Source organism: Heterocephalus glaber, unplaced genomic scaffold (assembly GCF_053883595.1).
Source record: "Heterocephalus glaber isolate CG9 unplaced genomic scaffold, H.glaber_assembly_v1.0 deba00001444, whole genome shotgun sequence".
Classification (NCBI taxonomy): Eukaryota; Metazoa; Chordata; class Mammalia; order Rodentia; family Bathyergidae; genus Heterocephalus; species Heterocephalus glaber.
In genome coordinates this window covers 18,788,728-18,810,812 of record NW_028258297.1, presented here as the reverse complement: position 1 = coordinate 18,810,812, position 22,085 = coordinate 18,788,728, and the positions used below count along the sequence as shown (strand labels likewise).

Genomic DNA, 22,085 nt, shown 5'->3' with positions numbered 1-22,085 from the left:
GGGATTGAACTTGGGACCTTGCGCTTGTGTGGCAGGTGCCGGAACCACTGAGCTAAATCCCCAGTCCGAAATGAATTTTTTTGACTGAACTATATAAAGAAAGCTTCCACCTTGGGAAGCTGAGGTGGGAAGATTGCAAGTTGGAGGCCAGCCTGGGCAATTTTTCCTATCCCTGTCTTAGAATAAAAAATAAAAGGTCTAGGGTTATATCTCAGTTTCAGGCCCTGGGTTCACTCTCTAGAACTACAAAATCAAAAAAGGAAAAATATCTGGCTTCATAAATGTTTAGTGGAAAGAGAAATGGTTGAGTTTTGGTTTTTTGAGATAGGGTCTCACTATGCAGTCCAGGCTGGCCTTGAATTCACTATGCAGCCCAGGCTGGCTTTGAAGGTGTAGTAGTCCTCCTGCCTCAGCCTCCGGAGTGCTGGGATCTCTGGGATTGTAGGCGGTGCCACCACACCCAGACCTAGGGTTGTTTTATTGGTTGAGGAAGGGTCTTACTCTGTAGACTTGCTATGTGGTCCCAGCTGGACTGAACTCTCAATCTTCCTGCCTCAGTTTCCCCTGCCTCAGCCTCCTAAATGCTGGTATTTTAGGCATATACCAGCATGCCCAGTTCAGGGGAGGAGTATTTTAGTAGCACGCTCCTCCTCCCCTCTTGCTATTAGGGCTTGAACCCAGGGCCTTCACATTAAACCTACTGCTTTAGGCCTCCCCTTCCCAAACCCTTTGGTTTTTTGTTTTTGGTACTGGGGATCGAACTCTGGTCCTTGTGTTTGCGCAACAGGCAGCGAAACCACTGAGCTAAATCCCAGCCCCGCCCCTCCCCCCCACTTTGGTTTTTTGAGACAGGGTCTCGCTGTGTAGTTCAGGCTGGCCTTAAACTCGCTATGTGTCCCAGGATGGCCTCAAACTTGTGGCATCTTACTTCTTCAGCCTCCTGAGCACTAGGATTACAGGCATGCACCACATGCCCGGTAACACCCCTGCCTCCCTTTGGAGACAGGGTCTTGCTGCTGAATTGACCAGGCTGGGCTCAGATTGCTGTCGTGCCTCAGCCTCCCAGAGGGCCTCCCAGAGGGCTAGGATCATAGGTGTGGACCACCACACCCAGCTCATTACATTGGTGGGGGGGATGCTGCGTATTAAACCCAGGACTTTGCAGGCTAAAAGCCTGTGCTGTACATCTGAGCTGTGTTCCCAGCCCCACAAGTAGCCCCCCCAAGTACTGTAGTTTCTCAGGGGTTGTTACAGGCAGTCTAAGATCAGTCAGTGAACTTTGCCGACTTACCTCTGATCACATGGTCTTGCCCTGTGGCGACATCATCACCTGAGTGTGTGTTGCCTCCTCTGTCCTGTACCTCATCATTCAGCAGCTGATGTTTGTTTTCTCAGTGCTGGCGACTCTAACCACACACTCATGGCCACCAGGCAGGTGCTTGCCTAGAAGGAACTAGAGTTGTCAAAGATGATGCTGTTCTTGGACATCATGAGTGGGCCTGTGGCTCTCCAAAAATCCATTTTTATGAAATCATGTAGTTCGAGTAGTATTCTGTGTGCCAGATAGCTTCCTAACAAGGCCCATGGCAAAAGGCAATGTTAAGTTGGCTTTTTTTTTTTTTTTGGTATGGGGATTGAGCTAAGGACCTTGCACTTGCAAGTCAGATTCGGTGCCACTGAGCTAAATCCCCAGCCCATACTAGGGTAAGTTTCTTAGTGTGGTCAGTTTTTTTTTTTTTGGTACCGGGGGTTGAACTCAGGTCCTTGTGATTGCGAGGCAGACATCGGAACCACTGAGCTAAATCCCCAGCCCTGTGTGGTCAGTTTCTATTGGCTGATAATTCTAAGGAAAGAGATCTTAGGTCATGAGTGTTCAACCTTTTGGCTTGCCTGACTGTATTGAGTGAACAGTTAATAAAATTCTGTCTCCACAGGTACACACAGATTTAGCTAAGTTGAAAATCATAATTGGTACTCACTGGGTTTTACTTGACAAGTTACAAAATCTGACATACTCTGCAGCCACCCCCACCCCACCCCCCTTGCTGTACGGTGCAAGCCTGCCTTGATTTCTCTAACCCTGTGCCTCAGCCTCCGGAGTACAGGCGGGGCCACCATGCCTGGCCTGCAGGGCTTTGGCCTGGACTGACTGGTGGGGCAGGTGGGCAGCAGAGGCAGCACTGCACACTGACCCCCTCCCCCCAGTGTTCTGCTTCCTGCAGCAGTGGAGCTATGAGAGAGATTGCTGAAAATAGGATAATAATGTCCAGAGTTTCTAATTTTGTGGTTCTGTACATTTTTTAGCCGTCCAGGGCTTTCTGTGAGTTGGACATGGCCACTTACATCATTGCTAATCAAAATGTGACAGCAGTGTCCTCAACAACTGGGTGCTTGTTAACATTCGCACGCCCAGGGCCCACCCAAACCTGCTGATTCAGTCTGCACTTAAAAAGATCCCAAGTGGATACACACCATAAAATACAAGAGAAACTGCCTTAAGTTTATAAAAACTTGCTGTGTAGTATGAGTGCTTTGTTCAGTACCAGGCTGCTTAGATGCTCACGTTTCATGGAATCAGCTAAGTGTTCACTGAAAAGAATTAGCTGAGCGAAATGGTCCTAGAAGCATTGTAAGGCTGGGTGGATTGTCTCTGTGCTCATCATGTTGATTAAATGAGGATGTCATTTTGAAATCCGCATCTAGCTCATGGTCTTGTCAGAACCAGAAGTGGCCTAGGATGCCCCAGAGCTGGTGTCACAAGACTCAGGAGGCTTCGGTGGGGGAGGACTACAAGCTTGAGGCCACACTGGGCTACAGAGAGAGTGCATAGCGAGACCCTACTTCAGAAGAGGAGAAAGAAGGAAAATAAAAGTTACCTGTGTTTGTCTCCTGTCCCCTCGATTGCATCAGGGTGGTTGCCTTCATTAGTCTAAGGCATGGAAAGAACCACTGTTGCATCATGGTCTGGGGCTAAAGGGACCCTAGAGATTCAGGATCAGCTCCTTGTAAAAGTTGGAGGGGCCCTGAAGCAGGATTTGAGTTAGCCCCCAAGGCTAGAGGAGGCTGTCGGGTCCCAGACATGTGTGGGGTGTCTGGGGTGTTCTGCAGTGCGGGACCTGCTCCTCACCACTGCTCCTAATCTTAAGCTTAGTCCCTGGTGTGACTTAACACTTACGCTGTGCTCCCTTGATGAGCGTGCTTTCACGGGCATGGCCACACATAGAGTGACGAAGCAGTGCTTCGTAGTCACAGTTATTTGGACTCTGGTAAGGTTCCTCTTCTTTGTCAGTACAAGAATGTTAAACACCATGTGGATAGATTCTGTATTGATGGTTGTTTCTCTGGTGTGTGAGTCTCGCTTGATCTTTACTTTGTCCAAGTTTTAAGAAGACTGGTTTTGTTTTCAACTAATTTTGGACTGTTCAATAAAAGCAGTGTGGATATCTGGTTAAAATGGTAGACATGGTAAAAAATGTTTCCTACTCTAGAGTGTAGCAGTGTGCAGATTGGAAGATTACTTCCTTACACTTTTATGCGTGCCTGCATTATCCAGCTACACTGGAAACTGGAGTTTGGAGAGTCTTCCACAACATTTCATTGGTTGAGGCTTATTGCTTTTCCTGAGGTTGCTTATAATTTGGGCATGATTGTTTTTTCACTCGAAAAGATTAATGTTTGCCTTTGGAGTGAAATTAGTATGGCTTCTGTAACTACTGTATGTGAGGTTTTTTTGGTATCGGGGATTGAACTCGGGTCCATCCATTTGCAAGGCAGGCAGTGCAACCACTGAGCTAAATTCCTGGCCCTACTGTATGTGTTTTAACTTACATAAAGCCAGGTGATAGGGAGAGGCAGCAGTTTGAGTTCAGGGCCTCATGAAACTTGAGATTTCTAGGGATTAAATAAAAATTTGTATTTCCTCATTAAAAAAATCCTCCAATTTATTTGTGCAGCAACAATGTATGAATATTCATATATTGCAGAGCAGATTCACATTTGAGGCTTTTGTAGCGATTACACTTTCAGAGTGAAGTTTTAGGAGTTGAAATTTAGAATCTATATTGATCACATAGTTAGCCACATGAATTTAAGAACTGTATTAGATTGTCCTATTAAGGGAAACTTAAGACATTTTTTCATATCTGAAGCACCTAACTAAAACAGTTTTTTTTTTTTTTGGTACCGGGGATCGAACTTGGGACCTTGTGCTTGCGAGGCAGGCGCCAGAACCACTGAGCTAAATCCCTGGCAAAGGCAGGAGAGTTTTTTTTTTTTTTTGGTATCGGGGATCGAACTCAGGTCCTTAGCTTGTGAGGCAGGCGGTGGAACCTCTGAGCTAAATTCCTGGCCCCTAAAACAGTTTTTGCTAACTTTAAAAAGTAGGTCCACTTGGCATTAGATCCAAATCATCATAAAACTTAATAAGCTAACAAAATTTATGTTGTAATTTTCTCAGGTGTGAACAAATGGGATTTCATTGGTATATAGGTGAATGTCCTTGTTTCTACAGAGTATGTGTTGAAATAATTGTGGCCAGAGTATTATGATGTGTGCAACTTTCAGATGATTCAGAACAACAGATTGCATGTAGCAAATAGGGCAGAACATTAAGATTTACATGCACACTGTGTCTTTGAAATTTTCTAAAGTAAAAAGTTGGGGCATAGATGTACCCCTTAGAAGTTAACATAAAGCTGGGTGCTGTGCCATGTGCTGTCCCAGCACTCAGGAGGCTGAGGTGGGAGAATAGATCACTTGAGCGTAGGCAATAGAGGCCAGCCCGGGTGACAAACTTTTTTTAATATAACTACTGATCCCCCCCCACCTTTGGTTTTTGTTTTTCTTCTTTCTCTCTCTCTCTCTTTTTTTTTTTTTTGGTACCGGGGATCGAACTGGGGACCTTCTGCTTGTGAGGCAGGTAGCGGAACCATTGAGTTAAATCCCCGGCCCTCTCTTTTCTTTGCACCTTTTTTATTTTTATATTGAGGCAGGGTACAAATTACCCAGACTGGCCTCAAACTTAAAATTCTCCTGCCTCAGCCTCTGGAGCAACTGGGACTACAGGTGTATGCAACTATGTATGGTTTAACTACTGATACACAACACAAACACACACACGCATACACACATTTTCTTTTGGTACTGGAGATCGAACTCAGGGCCTTGCTCTTGTGAGTCAGGTGGTGGCACCACGGAGCTAAATCTCATGCCCAACTACTGATAGATATATATATATATATATATATATATATATACACACACACACACACATACACATACATATATATATATATATGTATGTATGTATGTATATATTTGGTACTGGGGATCGAACTCGGGTTCTTGCGCTTGCGAGGCAGGCGGCAGAATCACTGAGCTAAATCCCTGGCCAGCTACTGATATTTTAATTCCAAATAGATGCATAGCTTCAGTGGACTTAGTCGGAAAACATTGTCTTTGACCTTTGTGACATTGAGGCTGCTTTCGTGTACTTCATCTGTTGGGAAGATACTGAAAAACATGCTTTAAAAAAAGACAAAATTATGGTACCAAAGATGTGAAATTTTGAGTATTTTGATCACTATTAGTATGTAATTTCTTAACAAGTAAAAGAATCATTAATATGTAATACTTAGAGAATGCCATTTTTAACAGTCTTTTTGTTGAATAGAGATTTAAAAAAATTTTTTTTTTTTGTACCAGGGATCGAACTCAGGACCTTGGGTTTGCAAGGCAGGAGGCAGCACCATTGAGCTAAACCCCTGGCTGAGATTAAAAATTTTGATTGAGGCTTTCTTGGGCCACATGGAGAGACGCGCCCCCCCCCCCCCCCACTGTTTGCTGGTGCACACCTATAATCCCAACATTTAGGGAGGCTGAGGCAGGAGGATTGTAAATTCGAGTCCCATTTGGGCAGTTTAGTGAGACCTTGTCTCAATAATAATAGAAATGGACAGGTCAAATAGTTCAGTGGTTGAGCACAATTGGGTTCAATTCCAAGTACTCCTGACCCCCCCCCCCCCATAAAAACAAAACCAAAAAACCAAAAAAACCCTGGGTATAGTGATACATGCCTGTAATCCCAGCTACTTGAGGCAGGGAGATTTTTTAAAAAAATTAATTTTATTGGTACATTTTAGGAATACAGTATAATGACATGGAAGATTTTATGTTCAAGGGCAGCCTGGGGAATTTAGCAACACCCTGCCAGTCCCAGTACAGCGAGGAAACAAGGCCAGAAAAGCTCACTTGGATTTTGGTAAAATCAGAGACTTACAGTACTGGGGTATTGAGCCCATGGGCCCTTGCACATACTAGGTAACACTAGTACTGAGCTGTACCTCCAATCTGTGGCTTTTTGTGCAGAAGGGAAAGTAGTGCAAAATTTTTTGACTTTTTTGAGATGGAAAGAGATAAGATGAAAGAGCAATTCTATCCTCAGATTAATAGAAGAAAAGATTTGAGGTCAATAAGTGATTTGCAGAACTGTGACGATAATGCTTTGATTCTGAATTATTTATATCTGGAAGTATTACCTTCCTGTGCTTCTTACAACCATGAGATTAGGTGTGATAAACTGTGGGGAGGGACATGTGGGGTTTGTTTTCTGTAGGTTGTACTATGGCAGTTTTATCTGCCAGAAGTTGCTTAAATTATCCCATATCTGGTTTCCAGGTACAATTGTGTTTCTGCCTTGGTTTGCACTTTATTGTCAACTAAATAATTTCAAAGTTTTGCAGTATTGCTGTTTTCTAATAGAGTATATGGTTAGTATGCTTTATTTGTATAGAGCAGGATGTCATGGTAATCTTAACTAAATATTTCTTAGATCATATTCATGTTAGTGAATTTCTAGGAATAACACAGCCTTTTTTCTTCTTTTGTAGCATAAGCAGTACTATAATGGATGTAGACAGCACAATTTCCAGTGGGCGTTCAACTCCAGCCATGATGAATGGACAAGGAAGCACTACTTCTTCAAGCAAAAATATTGCCTATAATTGTTGTTGGGACCAGTGCCAGGCTTGCTTCAACTCTAGCCCAGATCTGGCAGATCACATCCGTTCCATACATGTAGATGGTCAGCGAGGAGGGGTTGGTTTTGTCATTTCTTTTTTTCATTCCCTGTTTTCATTAATTTATTTCTAATTGCTAGTTAGGCCTTTCCCCCCTCTGAAAGTAATTTGGAATTATTTTTACATTGGCTTACGTAGGTTTTTCAAATGATTTTTTTCCTTTTAATTTATTCTGTACCTATTTGATAGAATTAAGTGAAAATAGGATGTGTTATATTGGATTTTTGTTTGCTTTTAGATATGTTATTTTGAAGAAATTAGGTTTTTAAAATATAAATGCATACAGTATATTTCAAGGTTGTAATGGTTTGAATTGAAAACATACGGCATTAAGGCTTGTCCTGGATTTACCTTATCAGAGAGACTTGGATTATCCCAGATCATGAAATCAGCTAGAGACTACTGGTACAGGGTTAGTATATACAATCCTATTAAATGACAGCCTGAACTCACTGTTTGTGAGAGAGAATTGATCATCTTTCCCAGGTCTTGTCAGAGCTTATATAGATAAAAAGTTCTGATTTGTCAGTATTGACCTGTACCCTTAAAGGAATACATTTAAGTTTGTTAGTTCATGTAATTTTACATAATAGGTAGTGAATAAAGAGCTCAGCAAATTAGGTGAGTCAAAGTGTAATGCACCAAGGTACTAATTTATAGTTATTCTCAACTTCATGTGGGTTTGTCTTGAATAGTTACCACTTAATACAGTTTGCAGATGTTGTTACTGTGTTAGGCGATGTGTCATCAGCCTGCATCCCTGTTGAGGTACACTGCTGCTAAAATGGTTAAAATCATCACAGTTTAACTGAGTGGATAACTGAACTGCTTCCAAAGTTGTATTGATATTTTAGATTATAGTATTGAACTTTTTTTAAACATGAAACTGGGACTGGGGCTATAGAATGTGTGAGGGCCCTGGCTTCGAGCCCCAGCACCATGAAATAAAGCAAAAAACATATAACTATGTAAGTGACCGTTCTGAACCTTTTAATCAGTGGTCTCACCTATAAAATTTCTCTTAGGAAATATTCATCCCTGTTGCAATATATGGCAATATATCAGCTGCCTTGCTTACTCAGACTTGAGAAGTAAATGTTTATGTTCTTAATGAGTTGTATGCTTGAGTAACCAGTCAAAAAAATTTTTTTTGGAGACAGGGTCTCACTAGGTAGTTCAGGCTGGCCTTGAACTCACTGTGTAGCTCAGGCTGGTGGTCTCTTGCCTCATCCTCCTCAGTGCTGGGATTAACAGGCGTGCACCACCCTGCACGGCTAACCAGTCAAGGAACTGTGTTCATCTCAGTCTGTTTTTCACCATAAAACCCAGCTCATTGCCCCTCACCCGCAGGCTGCTTCATAAGAACCAAGTTGGTTTTCTGGCTATTGCAGGTCTGGGTTGTGAGCCAGGGCTCGATGTCTCTTAGCATATACCACTTTTGAGCCATGACATATGGGTTTTTTTCACTTGACATAGCAACTTTCTTGTCACTTGGTTTAATTACTAAATATCAGATCATGAGTTATGTAGAAAGCTCACTGGGTGTCTCTTAGTAGGTATGGGAGAGTTTCACATTTCTAAGTCTTGGCTCCTACAAATTGAGTTGGCACAGAGCTTTAGGAGAATGTTTTTAGTGTTTGCAGATTTGTAGGAAAAAATGCAGTTACATGGTGTTTTCTCAGTTAGATTTACCATGTAACTACTGCAGTTACACAGACCTTAGTGATGTTACAGGGCCAGTCATGAAATCCTGGTATTTGTCTTAAGTTTAATATGTGTGTGTGTGAGTATACACATTGGGGGATGTGTTGGAGATTGAATCCAGGGAACACTGAGCTGTACCCTCGTTTTATCTTGAGACAAGGTCCGACTAAGTTGTCCAGTCTGGCCTCGAACTTGGAATCCTCTTGCCTCAGCCTCTAGAGTAGCTGGGATTACAAGCGTGGGTCACTCTGCCTGGCTCATAAATAGGATCTCAGTGAAATGAAAATCCAATGTCATTTCTTGAGACCTTTATTAAAAAAATATTACCTTAGTACAAATGAGAAGACTCTCTAGCTAGCTAGGTGTGGCTGCGAATGCCTGTAATCCCAGCACTCTGGAATGCCTGAGGCAGAAGTATTGCCACCAGTTTGAGGCCAGCCTGAGCTACATATTTCAAGGCCAGCCTGTACTGCATAGTGAGACCCCATCTCAAAAAAAAAAAGATTCCCAGCGGGGCATGGTGGTGCAGGAGGCAGGAGGATTGCTACAAGTCCGAGGCCAGCCTGGGCTATATAGTGAGTTCAGGGCCAGCCTGAATTACAAAGGGAGACCTTGCCTCAAAAAACAAAACTCAAAAAAAAAACCTCAAAAAACTCCCTAGCTAATTTTAAGAGAGATGCGTTTTGGTCAAAGAAAGGAGTCCAGGGCCAGGGATTTAGCTCAGTTGGTTCCACCACCTGCCTCAAGCTCAAGGTCCTGAGTTTGATCCCCAGTACCAGAAAAAAAAAGAAAAGAAAAAGAAAGGAGTCCCGATCTTTTAGAGGATGGTAATTGCTAAACTACTGTATTAATATAAGGCTCAAAGAAATGTCGAAAATGCACACCAGTTTTTTTTCTATGTACCAGTCTCTGGTAGATGGGCTATATTTAGTTTTTGTTTTTTGAGACCAGGTCTCACATGTACAGTAGTTCAGGCTGGCCTTGAACTCATAAGGCGATCCCCTGCCTAAACCTGAGTGTTGGGATTATAAGTGTGAGCCACTATGCCTGGCTTCTTTTTATCATTTTTAGTGGGTTTTTTGTTTTTTGGGGTTTTGTTTGTTTGTTTTTTTGCAGTGCTAGGGCTTGAACGTAGGGTGTTGTACATACTAGGCAAGTATTTTACCACTAAGCTACATCTGCAGCCCAAAAAACTTTTAGTTTTGAGATGAGGTCTCTCTAAGTAAACTTGTGGTCTTATTGCCTTAGCCTTCCAGAATGCTGGGATTATACCACATCGGGCTAAGAACATACAAATTATTGTGCAATCATGGGCAGAGCTTTTTAATCATCAAGCTGCAGTCTGTACCTATTAAATTCATTGTCTTCTATCTGCCCTGGTAACCACTATTCTACTTCATCTCTCTGTGAAATAAGATTATTTTACTTATCTCATGTAAGTAAACACCCAAACTTGAAGGTCCAATTATTACTACTATCATCATCATCATCATCATCATCATCATCATCATTATTATTATTATTTTGGTACCAGGGCTCAAATTCATGTCCTTGCACTTGCAAGGCAAGCAGCAGAACCACTGAGCTAAATCCCTGACTTATTTTGGTTTTTGAGACAGGGTCCACTATGTAGCCTAGGCTGGCCTTGAACTTACAGTGATCCTCCTGCCTCAGCCTCCCAAGTGCTGGGATTACAGGCATGTGCCACCACACCCGGCATATCTACTTATTTTTAAGATTTTTTTTTTTTGTTCTTTCTATCCTAAGTACAGAAAACAGATGAAAAAATTGGTAACTCTAGAAGATTTTGTTTCTGTTTATTAAAAGGTGACAACTTTATTGGAGAGTAGGTTAGCAAGATCTAAATACTGTATTTGTTTATCTCTCCATGTAATCCTCACCCTGAGAAAAGCAAAACCATCATTCTATGGTTTCAGACCCCCGCCCAGTACCTATTTACGTTGTTGTGTCCAGGTGGACTTGTATTATATTTGGAGGCTGAAGTCAAGTGCAGTTTTGATTTTCCTGACTTTGTCATATATCAAAGGTGGGTGGATACTGGAGTCTACATTAAAAATTAACCATTTAAGCATCAACTTATGCATGTACTTTAAACATTTTTATGAGACTGTTTTCTACAATGAAGAAGCATGTGCAAGCCGAAGCAGGGTGATCATGCGTTTCTGCCCAGACTGGACATCTGTGTGCCTTTCTGACACGCTGTCTCAGGAGGAGGGCACTGAAGGTGTGGCTCAGCATGAGAGCCCTGGGTCCGATCCCTGGTACTGAGTGCACGAATGAGTGAGCAGCACCTGGGCATGGTGGGGTGCACTTGTAATCCTAGATACAGGGAGGGGGCAGGCAGGAGGATTGCACATTTGCTACTAGCCTGGCCAGCCTAGCAAGCACCTCTCTGAAAATAAAAATGCTGGGTGATGTAACTCAGTGGCAGAGAGCTTGCCTGGTGTGCTGGAGACCCTGAGTTCAGTCCCTATGAACACCAAAATAACACAGAAATCAGCATCTGGTGCTAAGTGTAATAGAATCGTGTTCTTGCTTCTGTACTTCTGTGTATTGCCGGGCTCCCAAATCTAGACTCAGCTGTGTTAGGAGTCCAGTATCAAATCATAGTGTTTTCTTAACATATATCTAAGTCATGGTATGTAGGGAACTCCATCTTTTTGTAACATTTAAACTTTTTTTATTAGTACCTGTTTGCAGTGACATTTATCGTGGGGAGTTGGAACATAACACATTGTAGCACGTTCACGCTGGGCTGTGACTCATATCTCACTGCCCATTGGCTATGATTTGAAAGTGTTAATGTTCCCGCTGGCTGAACACTGCTGTCCACGCATGGCTGTCCATCTGGCATCTTGCACCACTGGTGGTACTGGATCTAATCACTTTAGTTGGTCTTTTTACTAATAAAATTAATGAAAAGTCGCCTGATGGAACGGTCATATATATACCACTGGTGGTTCAGGTTGGCAGGAATGTAGTTTTGGGTTTTTTGTTTTGTTTTTTTAACCTCTTCTCCTTTCCCCCTTCCCTCTCTCCATTTCTTGGTCCCCTTTACATTTGTAAAAGATCCATCTCCCTCTTTTCTATTGTCTAACTTCTGTTTTGCTCTTTAAATTACTTAAAGAGAAATCATAGATCTTTAAGCTTGTGTGTGGGAATTTAAAGGACTTTTGTGGTTCAATATAAGGTCCATTAGTATCTTGTTCTTTCTGTGTTATTTCTCACATTAAAAACAATTGCCAAGCCAGATGTGGTGGCACATGCCTGTAATCCCAATATTTGGGAGGATGAGGCAGGAAGATTTTTAGTTGGAAGCCTCCATGGACTACATAGGGAGACCCTCAAAAAACAAAGAAATAAGAGGAAGGAGAAATAAAAAAGACTAACCCCGCAAATCACTTCTTGTCCTATTGAACTGACAAAAAGCCTTTACAGTGAGCTACATCTTCAGCCTTTTTCTTTTTTCCTTTTTCCTCTTTTCTTCTTTTTGAGACAGGATCTTGGAAAATGACTAAAATGCCCTGGACAGGCTGGAACTTGTGATCCTCCTGCCTCATCTTGACTGGGGGGTAGGGTGGGTGGGTCTTGAACTCACTATATAGCCCAGGCTGGGCTGGAACTTGCAATGATCCTCCTGCCTCTCTGCCTCCTGAGTGCTAGGATTACAGGGCTGCACCATCATGCCCAGCCTCAGCTCATTCTTTAATTGTTGAGAGGCTCATAGACTTTTATGAAGTGCATTTTATAATTTGATGCTTAAATGGTTTTGTTTGTTTCTCTTGGAGACAAGGTCTCGCTATGTACTTCAGGCCACCTTTGAACTTAACTATGTAGCCCAGGCTGGCCTTGAACTCATGGTGATTCCTCCTGCCTCAGCCTCCCAAGTGCTGGGATTACAGGTATGCGCCATCATGCCCATCTTAAATGGTTTAATTTTTAGTGTGGATTCCAGTTTTCACTCCTGTTTGATATATGACAAAGTCTGCCACATTATTCTCAAACAGTTAAAAGCAGTCATTTGATAGCTTTGATACCTCTGTGGGGGAAGATGTACATGTATTTGTATTAATGATGGCTGACATTCGATTCCCTGTTTGAAAGCCTTTGCAAGTTAGCATCAATGCATTGAAAATGCTGTCAGTCACTTTTTTATTTCTTTTCTTGAGGCAGGTTCTCACTATCAGGCTGGTCTTATACTTAGTCTGAAGCCCAGGCTTGCCTTGAATTTGTGATCCTCCTGCCTCAGCCTCCCAGGTGCTAGGATTACAGATGTGCACCACCATACCTGGTATATGCCGAGTCTAAAAACAGACAAAACATGCCTCCCTGAAAGCAGACAGACAACCCCAATAAAAACAAACCCAACAGTTGTGAGAAAGAAATGGTTTCTTATTGTAGGTTTTGTGTATTTTAAGTTTACTTTTGTATGTATTCTTTGACATTTGTTGGCGGCAAAGGCAAGAGATGTTTAGTGGAGTGGGATGATAGAGTGTTATTTGAAGACCTGAATGTGGACTCTTTATATTTTACAAAATGCATGTTTGTATGTATATATGTACGTATGTACGCACACACACAGTTTGTAGGTTGAATTGGAGAATGGTAGTACGTAAAACTAAATTTAGGAGCAGACTCCTGCAGAGCTTTGTACATGCTAAGCAGTGCTCTGTCACTGAACTACATGGCTAGCCTGGTCATTTTGACTTTTGATTACCTGCCTGGTATAGCCTAACACAATATGAATTTGTTTATATTTTATTTTAAATTTTGTATTGTATTTCTTTTTTTTTGGTACCGGGGATCGAACTCAGGTCCTTGCGCTTGCAGGGCAGGTGGCAGAACCACTGAGCTAAATCCCCGGCCCTTATATTTCATTTTTTGGAAGCAAAACATTTATTGGTACATTTTAGACATACATAATGATAGCACTCACCATAGGGAATTTGCACCTGTACGTGATTGTCCTGCCTATTTTTCACAATTCCCCCTTTCCCCCTCCCTTTTGGTATAAAAGCTTTCAGAGCAATATTTTATTATGATAAGAATGGTTTTTTTATTTTTTGGAGACACGGTTTCATAAGGCTGGCTTTGAACTCGCTCGTAGCCCAAGCTGGCCTCCTACTCAGAATCCTCTGGCAGCCTCCTGAGTGCTGGGATTATAGGTGTGTTTTTGTTGTTGTTTTGTTGTTTCTGTGCTGAGCATCAAACCCAGGACTTTGTGTGTGCCGGGCCAATGCCATGTCCTCCCGCCCTGCTCTTTCTTCCCTGCTCTTCTCTTTTCTCCCAGTGCTGCGGATTGAACCCAGGGCCTACTGCCTGCTGACAAGTGCTCTGCTAAGTTAGCCAAGTTTTTTAATAGAGAACATTGAAAATGTTAATTTTCCCTCCCTCCTTTCCCTCCTCTCCTCTCTTTTCTTTCTTTTGGCAGTGTTTCACTGTACTCAAGCTCAGCTCCCTACCTTGGCCTTTGAGGGCTCTACCTTTTGTTTTTTTGCTTGAAAGTAATGAGAGCAGGGATCACTTAAAAGTTAGAATAGTAGAATTCTTCATTGTTGCAAAAATCATGTCTCCAAGTATTTGTTTTAAGGCATTTCTTCCCTTTATGTGGATGACTTGTGAATTTTAAACCAACTCCTACTTTGTATTTATTACTTGGATTGAAAATTTAAGATTGACTGAATCTAGTATTTTTGAGTCAAGAAATTGGTAGGTGTGGTACTCGTTATCAGCATGTGATTATCAGACTATTGAATTAATCTACATTAGCGTATAATGCTTTGTTTCTTTCCCAGATTTAGTTTTAAATATAGCAATAATGTCAGCTAAACAGTCATGTCAAATGGCAATAGTGGTCTTGCCTAGACCTGTTTGACAGAATATTTTTATTTTCAGGTAAAAATTGACCTCAGCCATTCAGGATCTTTCCCCCCTGGTCTTAAAATTTTTTATTTCAGACTGGAATGTTTTAAAGTACTTTTTTTTTCTTTTTGGTGGTGCTGGGGTTTGAACTCAGGGCCTCTGAAGTGGTAGGTAAGCACTGTGAGCTCCATTGCAGCCCCGAGGTCTATGTCCTCTGTTCCCAGTGTACCTTTGGTGGGCTCTGTGCAGTACTCTGTGGTATTCATACTAGTATGGCTCTCTGTAGTTGTTCTTACCGTAGGAGCAAACAGCCTGAAAGTGTGTCTTTCAAGGTTATGGTTGCAATGGTTGGGAAGCAGTGTTCAGTGTTAAGTTTGAGGGCAGTGTCATCAATTCGGAAATGATGATCTCACTAATAGGAAATAGAGTAGGGTGTTAGTGTTGGTTCTTTCCAAACTTATACTGTGAGGCATGGTGATGCACACTTTCAATCCCAGCACTCGGGAGGCTGAGGTAGGCGGATTGGTGCGAGTTTGAGGCCAGCCTGGGCTACACAGTGAGTTCAAGCCTGGACTGAAGTACACAGTGAGACCCAAAAGAAGGAGAAAGAAGAAAGAAAAGAAAGAAAAAACGTGCCTCATACAAGAAGCTTCAGAAAGTTGAATATATTAACATGTTTTGATTGATCCACATGTACATTAAATGGCGCTTTGTCCGTTCGAGACTTAGAGCACATGTATTTGAACTACCAGGAACTGAACTCTGAGATGAGTGACGGAAGTGATGGCTCTTCTCTTCGCAGGTGTTTGTTTGCTTGTGGAAAGGATGTAAAGTGTACAACACTCCTTCGACCAGTCAGAGCTGGTTACAGAGGCACATGCTGACACACAGCGGAGACAAACCTTTCAAGGTATGTGTGTGCTTTAGTGGGTGTCCTTTTGCCTTTCTAAATAACTATTTGTTTTAACAATTCTGTGCAGATGCTTGGATTTCAAAAGCAGATGGAGAGAATTTAATCCATTTTTTTTTTCAGCTTGAACAGAAAAAGATGGGCTGTTAAGTGAGGGTCTTAAAAATCAGTAGTGGGCAGACTTTAAGCCACGACTGACTGTCCCTTTGCTGTTGTTGATATGTGTGGTAGCCTGATTATGTTTTCTCACTGTCATGTTTCAGCATTATTAGCAAATCACACCATTATACGAAATTAAGAAATTATAGAACATGAAGAGATTTGATTTCACTTAGTTTAGAGGCCGTACTGCAGAGCTTGGCTGTAAGTCACTTTGTGAAATAGATGTGTTCTGGGAATCTTTATAAAGAGCAAGTTTCTGTAAAAATTGTTTTTTCCATTTATCTTCATTAAAAATTAAAATACTTTGGTTTCTAATTATGGAAAGCATGTACACAAATTAAAAGTTGGTGTTTAAAGTTTAATAGTTGTTAAAGCCATAACATCTACTGGAATGTAGATGCTGTGCCAGAAACTTCCCTTGGGTTTCATCAGTGAATGAGGTAATTCTTGGAGTTGCTTTTGGAACTCGCTCAGTGTTTTTGGAAAGGCAACCATGAGCAAGTTAAGAAAATTACAAAAGCAGTTCACCCCCAGGTGTGGCATTGAGGCTGCCTGCAGGCCCCTGGGGGCCAATGCTTTCTTTTTGTTCAGAGACCTCTCCCTTTCTCCTGCTGTGCCCTCCTCTGCTCCCCATGTTACCACTGTCATGAGCCTCACTAGTCTTTCTTTATGAAATTGCAACAGATACATGTGCGTTGCTTTCTCTTTTTTTTGGTACCGGGGATTGAACTTGGGTCCTTGCGCTTGCGAAGCAGGCGCCCGAACCACTGAGCTAAACCCCTGGCCCATGTACGTTGCTTTTTTACAAAATACATTTTTTAGGGTGCTCCCCTCCTTTCTTTTTTTGTACCGGGGATCAAACTCGGGTCCTTGCACTTGCGCAGCAGGTGGCAAAACCACTGAGCTAAATCCCTGCCCCCCTCCACCTTTCTTTTTGCAGACGAGGTATTGGTGTGTTGCCTAGACTGGCTTGCATATTTAGTTCTGCTGCAGTCTCCCAAATGTGGGGATTGTAGACACATGCCAGCACTCCCAAGAGTAGTGTTAAATACACAGATACCTCTCAGAGGTAGCAGTTTCCCTGGTACACCTGTACCAGGCTCCTTCCATTGTTAACATCTTACATTGTAGGACTGGATACCTTGCTGTTTTATTTTGTTTGGTTGGTGTTTTTGAGAGTCTTGCTAGGTAGTCCATGCCAGCCTTGAACTTGCTACGTAGCCCAAACTGCATCCAGTTTCTGGTCCTCCTGCCTCAGTCTCCACCCAGGGCTTCACACTGAGCTACATTCCCACCCTACCTCCCACCCCCTTTAAACAAAGTTTTATTTAGAGATGGTCTCACTGAGCTGCTCAGGCTGGGCTTGAGCTGCTAATCACCCTGTTTCAGCCTCCCTGCTGGGGTTGCAGACATGGGGCACCATGCTTGGGTAGGAAATACTTTTTCTGTAGTTTTAGTTTTTGTGTTTGGAGACAGGTTTTGGCTGTATAGTTCAGGAGTTGACTCTGCCCGTTCACTATGTAGCCCAGGCTGGGCTGAACTTGCCATGATCCTCCTGCCTCAGCCTCCCAAGAGTTGGGCTGGATTACAGGTGTGCACCATGCCTGGTAGGAATTACTTCTTCAGCTTCCTCCCTTGGGGAGCTGAAGGGCTGAGGGTGCAGCTCAGTGGTAGAGTGCCTATGTGGCACCTGTGAGACCCCGGGTTTCCACCCAGCACTGCAGAAGCAAGCAAGACACATAACTGGTGATGCTGCTTACCTGATAGGGTGCTGTGTGCTGTGCTCAGTGAGTGTACTGTTTTTGTTCACATAAAAGGATAATTTACTTTCTTGTGTATTTCCATGTATTATTTGTAAGGCAGCCATTCTACTGCTAGTTCAAACCCTGTACAAATGAACCCCCACCACCACCACCACCAACTAACTCCTCTTAGAAGCAGTACAAAATTCCCATGGAGAAGGAAAGAAGCTATCTTTTTTCTGGTACTGGGGATAAAACCCAAGGTCTTTATGCCCTTTTTCTTTTGAGAGAAGGTGTCATTAGTTGCCTAGAGTGCTAGGATTACAGGAATGTGTCACTTTGCCTAGCAAGAGTCTGTCTTTCAGGAAAAAATGTGCCAAAGGTGGTGCTAATCACAGCACTCAGGAGGCTGAGGCAGGGGGATCACTGCAAGTTCGAGGTCAGCCTGACTACATAGTGAGACCCCCTCCACCCCCAACTTTTTTTTCCCTCCTTTTTTCTTTTAATTTTTTTGTAATGCCAGGAATTGAACCAGGTCTTGCACAGGGCCTCTAACCACTGAGCTGTGTCTCTAGCCCTTTTAAAATTTTGAGACAGGGTTTGACTAAATGCCCAAACTGACCTGAACTTAAAATTGTCTTGCCTCAGCCTCCTGAATGTCTGATTACAGATGTGTGCCACTGCACCTGGCTCCAAAAAGGATTCTAAAGCCAGGCATGGTGGTGCACACCTGCAACTGCAGCATGGGGAGGCTGAGGGATGGGTATGCTGAGTCCAAGCCCAGCCTGAGTAACTTAGCAACTTTGCAGAATCTTGTCTCAAAACAAAAACACTTAAATGGCTGGCGGGTTAGCTCATGTGAAGGTCCTGGGTTCTGCAGTACTTAAAACAAACAAAAATAAAACCAATAAACAAATAACCAAAAAAAGTTGTAAGGGGAATGGATTAGTGTGAGTCAGAAATTGTTATTGTTTTAATATTTTACTTGATTAGTATATATTGTACATATTACTGGGGTTTAGTAAACAGTCAGTGGAAGATGTACATGGAAGTAATGAGGTGATGTTTGAATTGGCTCTTTATTTTGGACACAACATAAAGTGTACTAAAAGGTACACATATATTTAGCAATTTAATGATTTGTGTTATATGAATATTGAAATAAAGAATTTTATTTTATTATTATTTTTTTTGGTATCGGGTATTGAATGCAGGACCTTGCGCTTGCAAGGCAGACATGGTGCCACTCAGGTAAATCCCCAGCCAAGAATATTTTCAATAAAACAAGATTTTTCTAATATCTCTTTACTGCCCTCCATCCGTTCTCCCATATCTTACTCTGATTTCTGTCATTCTGCCTTGGTTGTGTAAACTGTCAGGTTTTTTTTTTTACTCAGTAAGTTATTAGATTAATTCAAATTGGTCTGTGTACAGTCACTTTATACTTTGCTGATTAGTATTTCGTGGTAAAGACAAGCCACAGTTTATCTGTCTTCTTGTTGATAGTTTGCATTGCTTCCAGTCTTTGGCTGCTATTAGTCAAAGTGGACATTCGTCAGTGTGTTCTGATTGCCCTCATATGTTTGTCCTTCTTGGCTCTATAACACATGGTATTACCAGCCCTTTTAATTTTGGCCATCATGGCTGAAGAGTAGTGGTGTCTCACTGTGGATATGATTTTTATTTCCTGGTGAGTAATATTGGGTACTTGTTTTTCTTTTCTGAGGTTTTTTTGAGGCAGGTTCTTGCTGTGTAGTCTAGGCTAGCCTTGAATTCACTATGTAGCCCAGGTTGCAGGGATCCTCCTGCCTCAGTTGAGTGCATTTTTGTGCTGTGGTTATCTAAATACTCTAGAGAAAGGGAGGGCCTATTCAAATCTGCCTATTTTTTAGTTGGATTTTTAAAAAATTAGTCATAGAAATTGTTCATATGTTTTAAGTGTAACTCCTGTGTCAGATACAAGTATTCCAAATACCTCCTAAGCTGTCTTTGGTTATCCCTTTTCCCTTTTTGCTTTTCTAATGGAGTCTTTTGCCTCATGAAGGGTTATATAGGCACATGCACACACACATGATGAAATTTAACGTTGTCATTGTGTAATTCAGTGGCTTTTACTATATTTACAAGGTTGTGCAACCATCACTTGTTTAACTACAGAAAGTACATGTGCTTTTAAGAGAGAAAAGAAAAGTAAAAAAGAGTACATTAGGGAATAGAATATAGTTTTTTATATGTGATACTTTATGGTGGCAATTTTAAATTTTTGTTTTTGTGGTACTGGGGATTGAACCTTGGGCCTCGTATGCTAGATAAGTGCTCTGCCACAGAGCTACACCCGAACCCTTTTTTATTTTGAGACAGGGTCTGGCTGAGTTGCCTAATCTAGCCTCCAACTTGAAGTCCTACCTCAGCCTACAAGTAGCTGAGATAGAGTTGTCCACCACCAGGTCCAACTAAGATCCAGTATTTTCTGATTAGGGAGATTGGGCCGTCCAGAAATTAAATGTAAAAGTAGTTGGTTGAAGCAGTTTCTCACAGTGACCATTGTAATGTTTGTTGGGCAGTGAGTCAAATGAAATGGGACCAAAATTCGTTATGATGCTGGCAGCCAGGGCTTGAGTGATGCTCCTCACTGATGAGGAAACTAAGATGGGAAAAGATTAATTTTTTTTAATGGTCATTGTTAACCAATGACAGGTTCAGGATTTCAGAAGAGATATTGTATCTGGGCCTGTGTCCTTGCCCACTTACTGTATCGTGCATCTCAGTAACATATACTGCAGAACACTTCCTGTGCAATAAGTGTATTTTATTTTGTCCTTGATTTACTGTCTGTTCTTATGTCTCTTAGGCTGTCAGTGTGATTCTTCTGAGAAGTTTTTCTTGTGTTTTTTTTTCCTTTTCTGTTAAGTTTATGATATACCTCAAGCTTTCCCTAAGGAGAGCAGTCTTCCTCATATCTTAGGAAATGGCGCAGTTGCTGTGCTGTTGAGTGCTTTGTGTGTGATAACTGATGAAATCTTGCTGAGGAATTCTTAAAAATGTGTATGGTCTTTACTGAAAACATGTCAAATCAGTTCTTTAGAGTAAAGCCTGCAGAGAGATGCAGAAGGGGACCGGGAGGTGTTGGCTTGCTGTGGTGGCCTCAGAGTCTGGCTGGCTAACCTTTCCTTAGCTTCCATTGTCTCTTGCTGGATGGAAATAGCTCTGTTGTAAAAGTAATACTTGCTTATTACAAACAGTTATTAAAACATAAGAAAAATAACTATAATCTGTTATCTATAGAAAGCTGTTTATTCTTCATTATATTGTATATTTAACTTATTAACATGAATCTGTGTACTTTAAAGAAATATATGGAGTCATTTTGCACGTATGTGTTGTCTAGTTTGTTCATTTCTTTCTTTTTTCTTTCCTTTTTGGTACCAGGGATTGAACTCAGGACCTTGCACTTGCGAGGCAGGTATGGTGCCACTGAGCTAAATCGCCGGCCCTATTATTATTTTTGAGACAGGGCCTACCTGTCTACTTTGAGTGGGTCTTGAACTTTCAGCGGTCTTCCTGCCCCAGCCTCCTGAGTGCTGACGTTACAGGTGTGCACCACCAGGCCAGGGTCTCTCACATACTTTATACAGAACTCATCTGTACTCAGAACCCAGATTTACCAGCTAAGCATTTTGCCCCATTTGCTTTATCTGTATACCTAGCACTGATACGCTCACTTCCATTTCTCTGTGTCTTCTTGTCTTTCCACCCTTTTTTCCTCTACACTGTTTTGTTTTGTTTTTTGAGATAAAGTCTCACTATGTCGTTCAGGCTGGCCTCGAACTTGTGATCCTCCAGCCACCTGAGTGCTGAAATTGCAGGTGTGCGCCACCACGCCTGGCTACACACCTTTTGTTTTTGTACCGGAGATCGAACTCGGGACCTTGTGCTTTCGAGGCGGACACTGGAACCACTGAGCTAAATCCCCAGTCCACACTCCTGCTTTTTTTTGAGGGAACCCTTTGAAAGTAGCAGTATCATGCTTCTTTAGCCTCCATGCTTCAATGTGTGTGTGTGTGTGTGTGTGTGTGTGTGTTTGGTACCACAGGTCAAACTCAGGACCTTGCGCCTGTGAGGCAGGCGTCACACCACTGAGCTAAATCCCCAACCCAGTATATGTTTATTTTCTATGATCAAGGATGCATTTCTGTAATCTTAGTAATCTTAGTACGGTTATCAAAATCTAGACATTGATCGTTTGTTACTCAGGTATCACTGATTGTTCCACTAATGTCCTTGGTAGTAGTTTTTGTCTCCCTAGTGTCATCCATTCCAGTCAAATCTGGGGTTGAACTGCAGACCTCGCCCTGCTAGGCAAGGTGTGCCCCAAGCTCCACATTTAGTTTTCACAGTGCCTTCCGTTTGCCCCATCTTTCCTTGTTCATAGCACCTCTGGTTTTGAAAAGTATAAAGCATTTGTTTGTACATATTATGTCACCCAGTGTAGGGTGTTTCCACAGTGAGTCTGTTTAGGTTCTACTTGTGCCCTCCCTCCCTCTCCTTCCCTCCCTCTCTTTCCCTCTCTCTTTCCCTCCCTCTCTTTCCCTCCCTCCCTCCTTCCCT

At 42.2% G+C, this 22,085-nt stretch overlaps 1 protein-coding gene across 4 annotated transcripts in view; it reads left to right on the top strand.

Annotated features, from left to right (window-relative positions):
* Aebp2 (AE binding protein 2) overlaps window positions 1–22,085 on the top strand; it is a 76,247-nt gene that overhangs the window by 18,835 nt on the left and 35,327 nt on the right. For all 4 annotated transcript variants that reach the window (XM_087214054.1, XM_004845791.3, XM_004845793.3 and 1 more), the window contains exons 2-3: window positions 6,888–7,095; window positions 15,466–15,573. In XM_087214054.1, coding sequence (XP_087070180.1) covers window positions 6,888–7,095; window positions 15,466–15,573 — 316 coding nt within the window. The remainder of the gene's footprint in view (window positions 1–6,887; window positions 7,096–15,465; window positions 15,574–22,085) is intronic.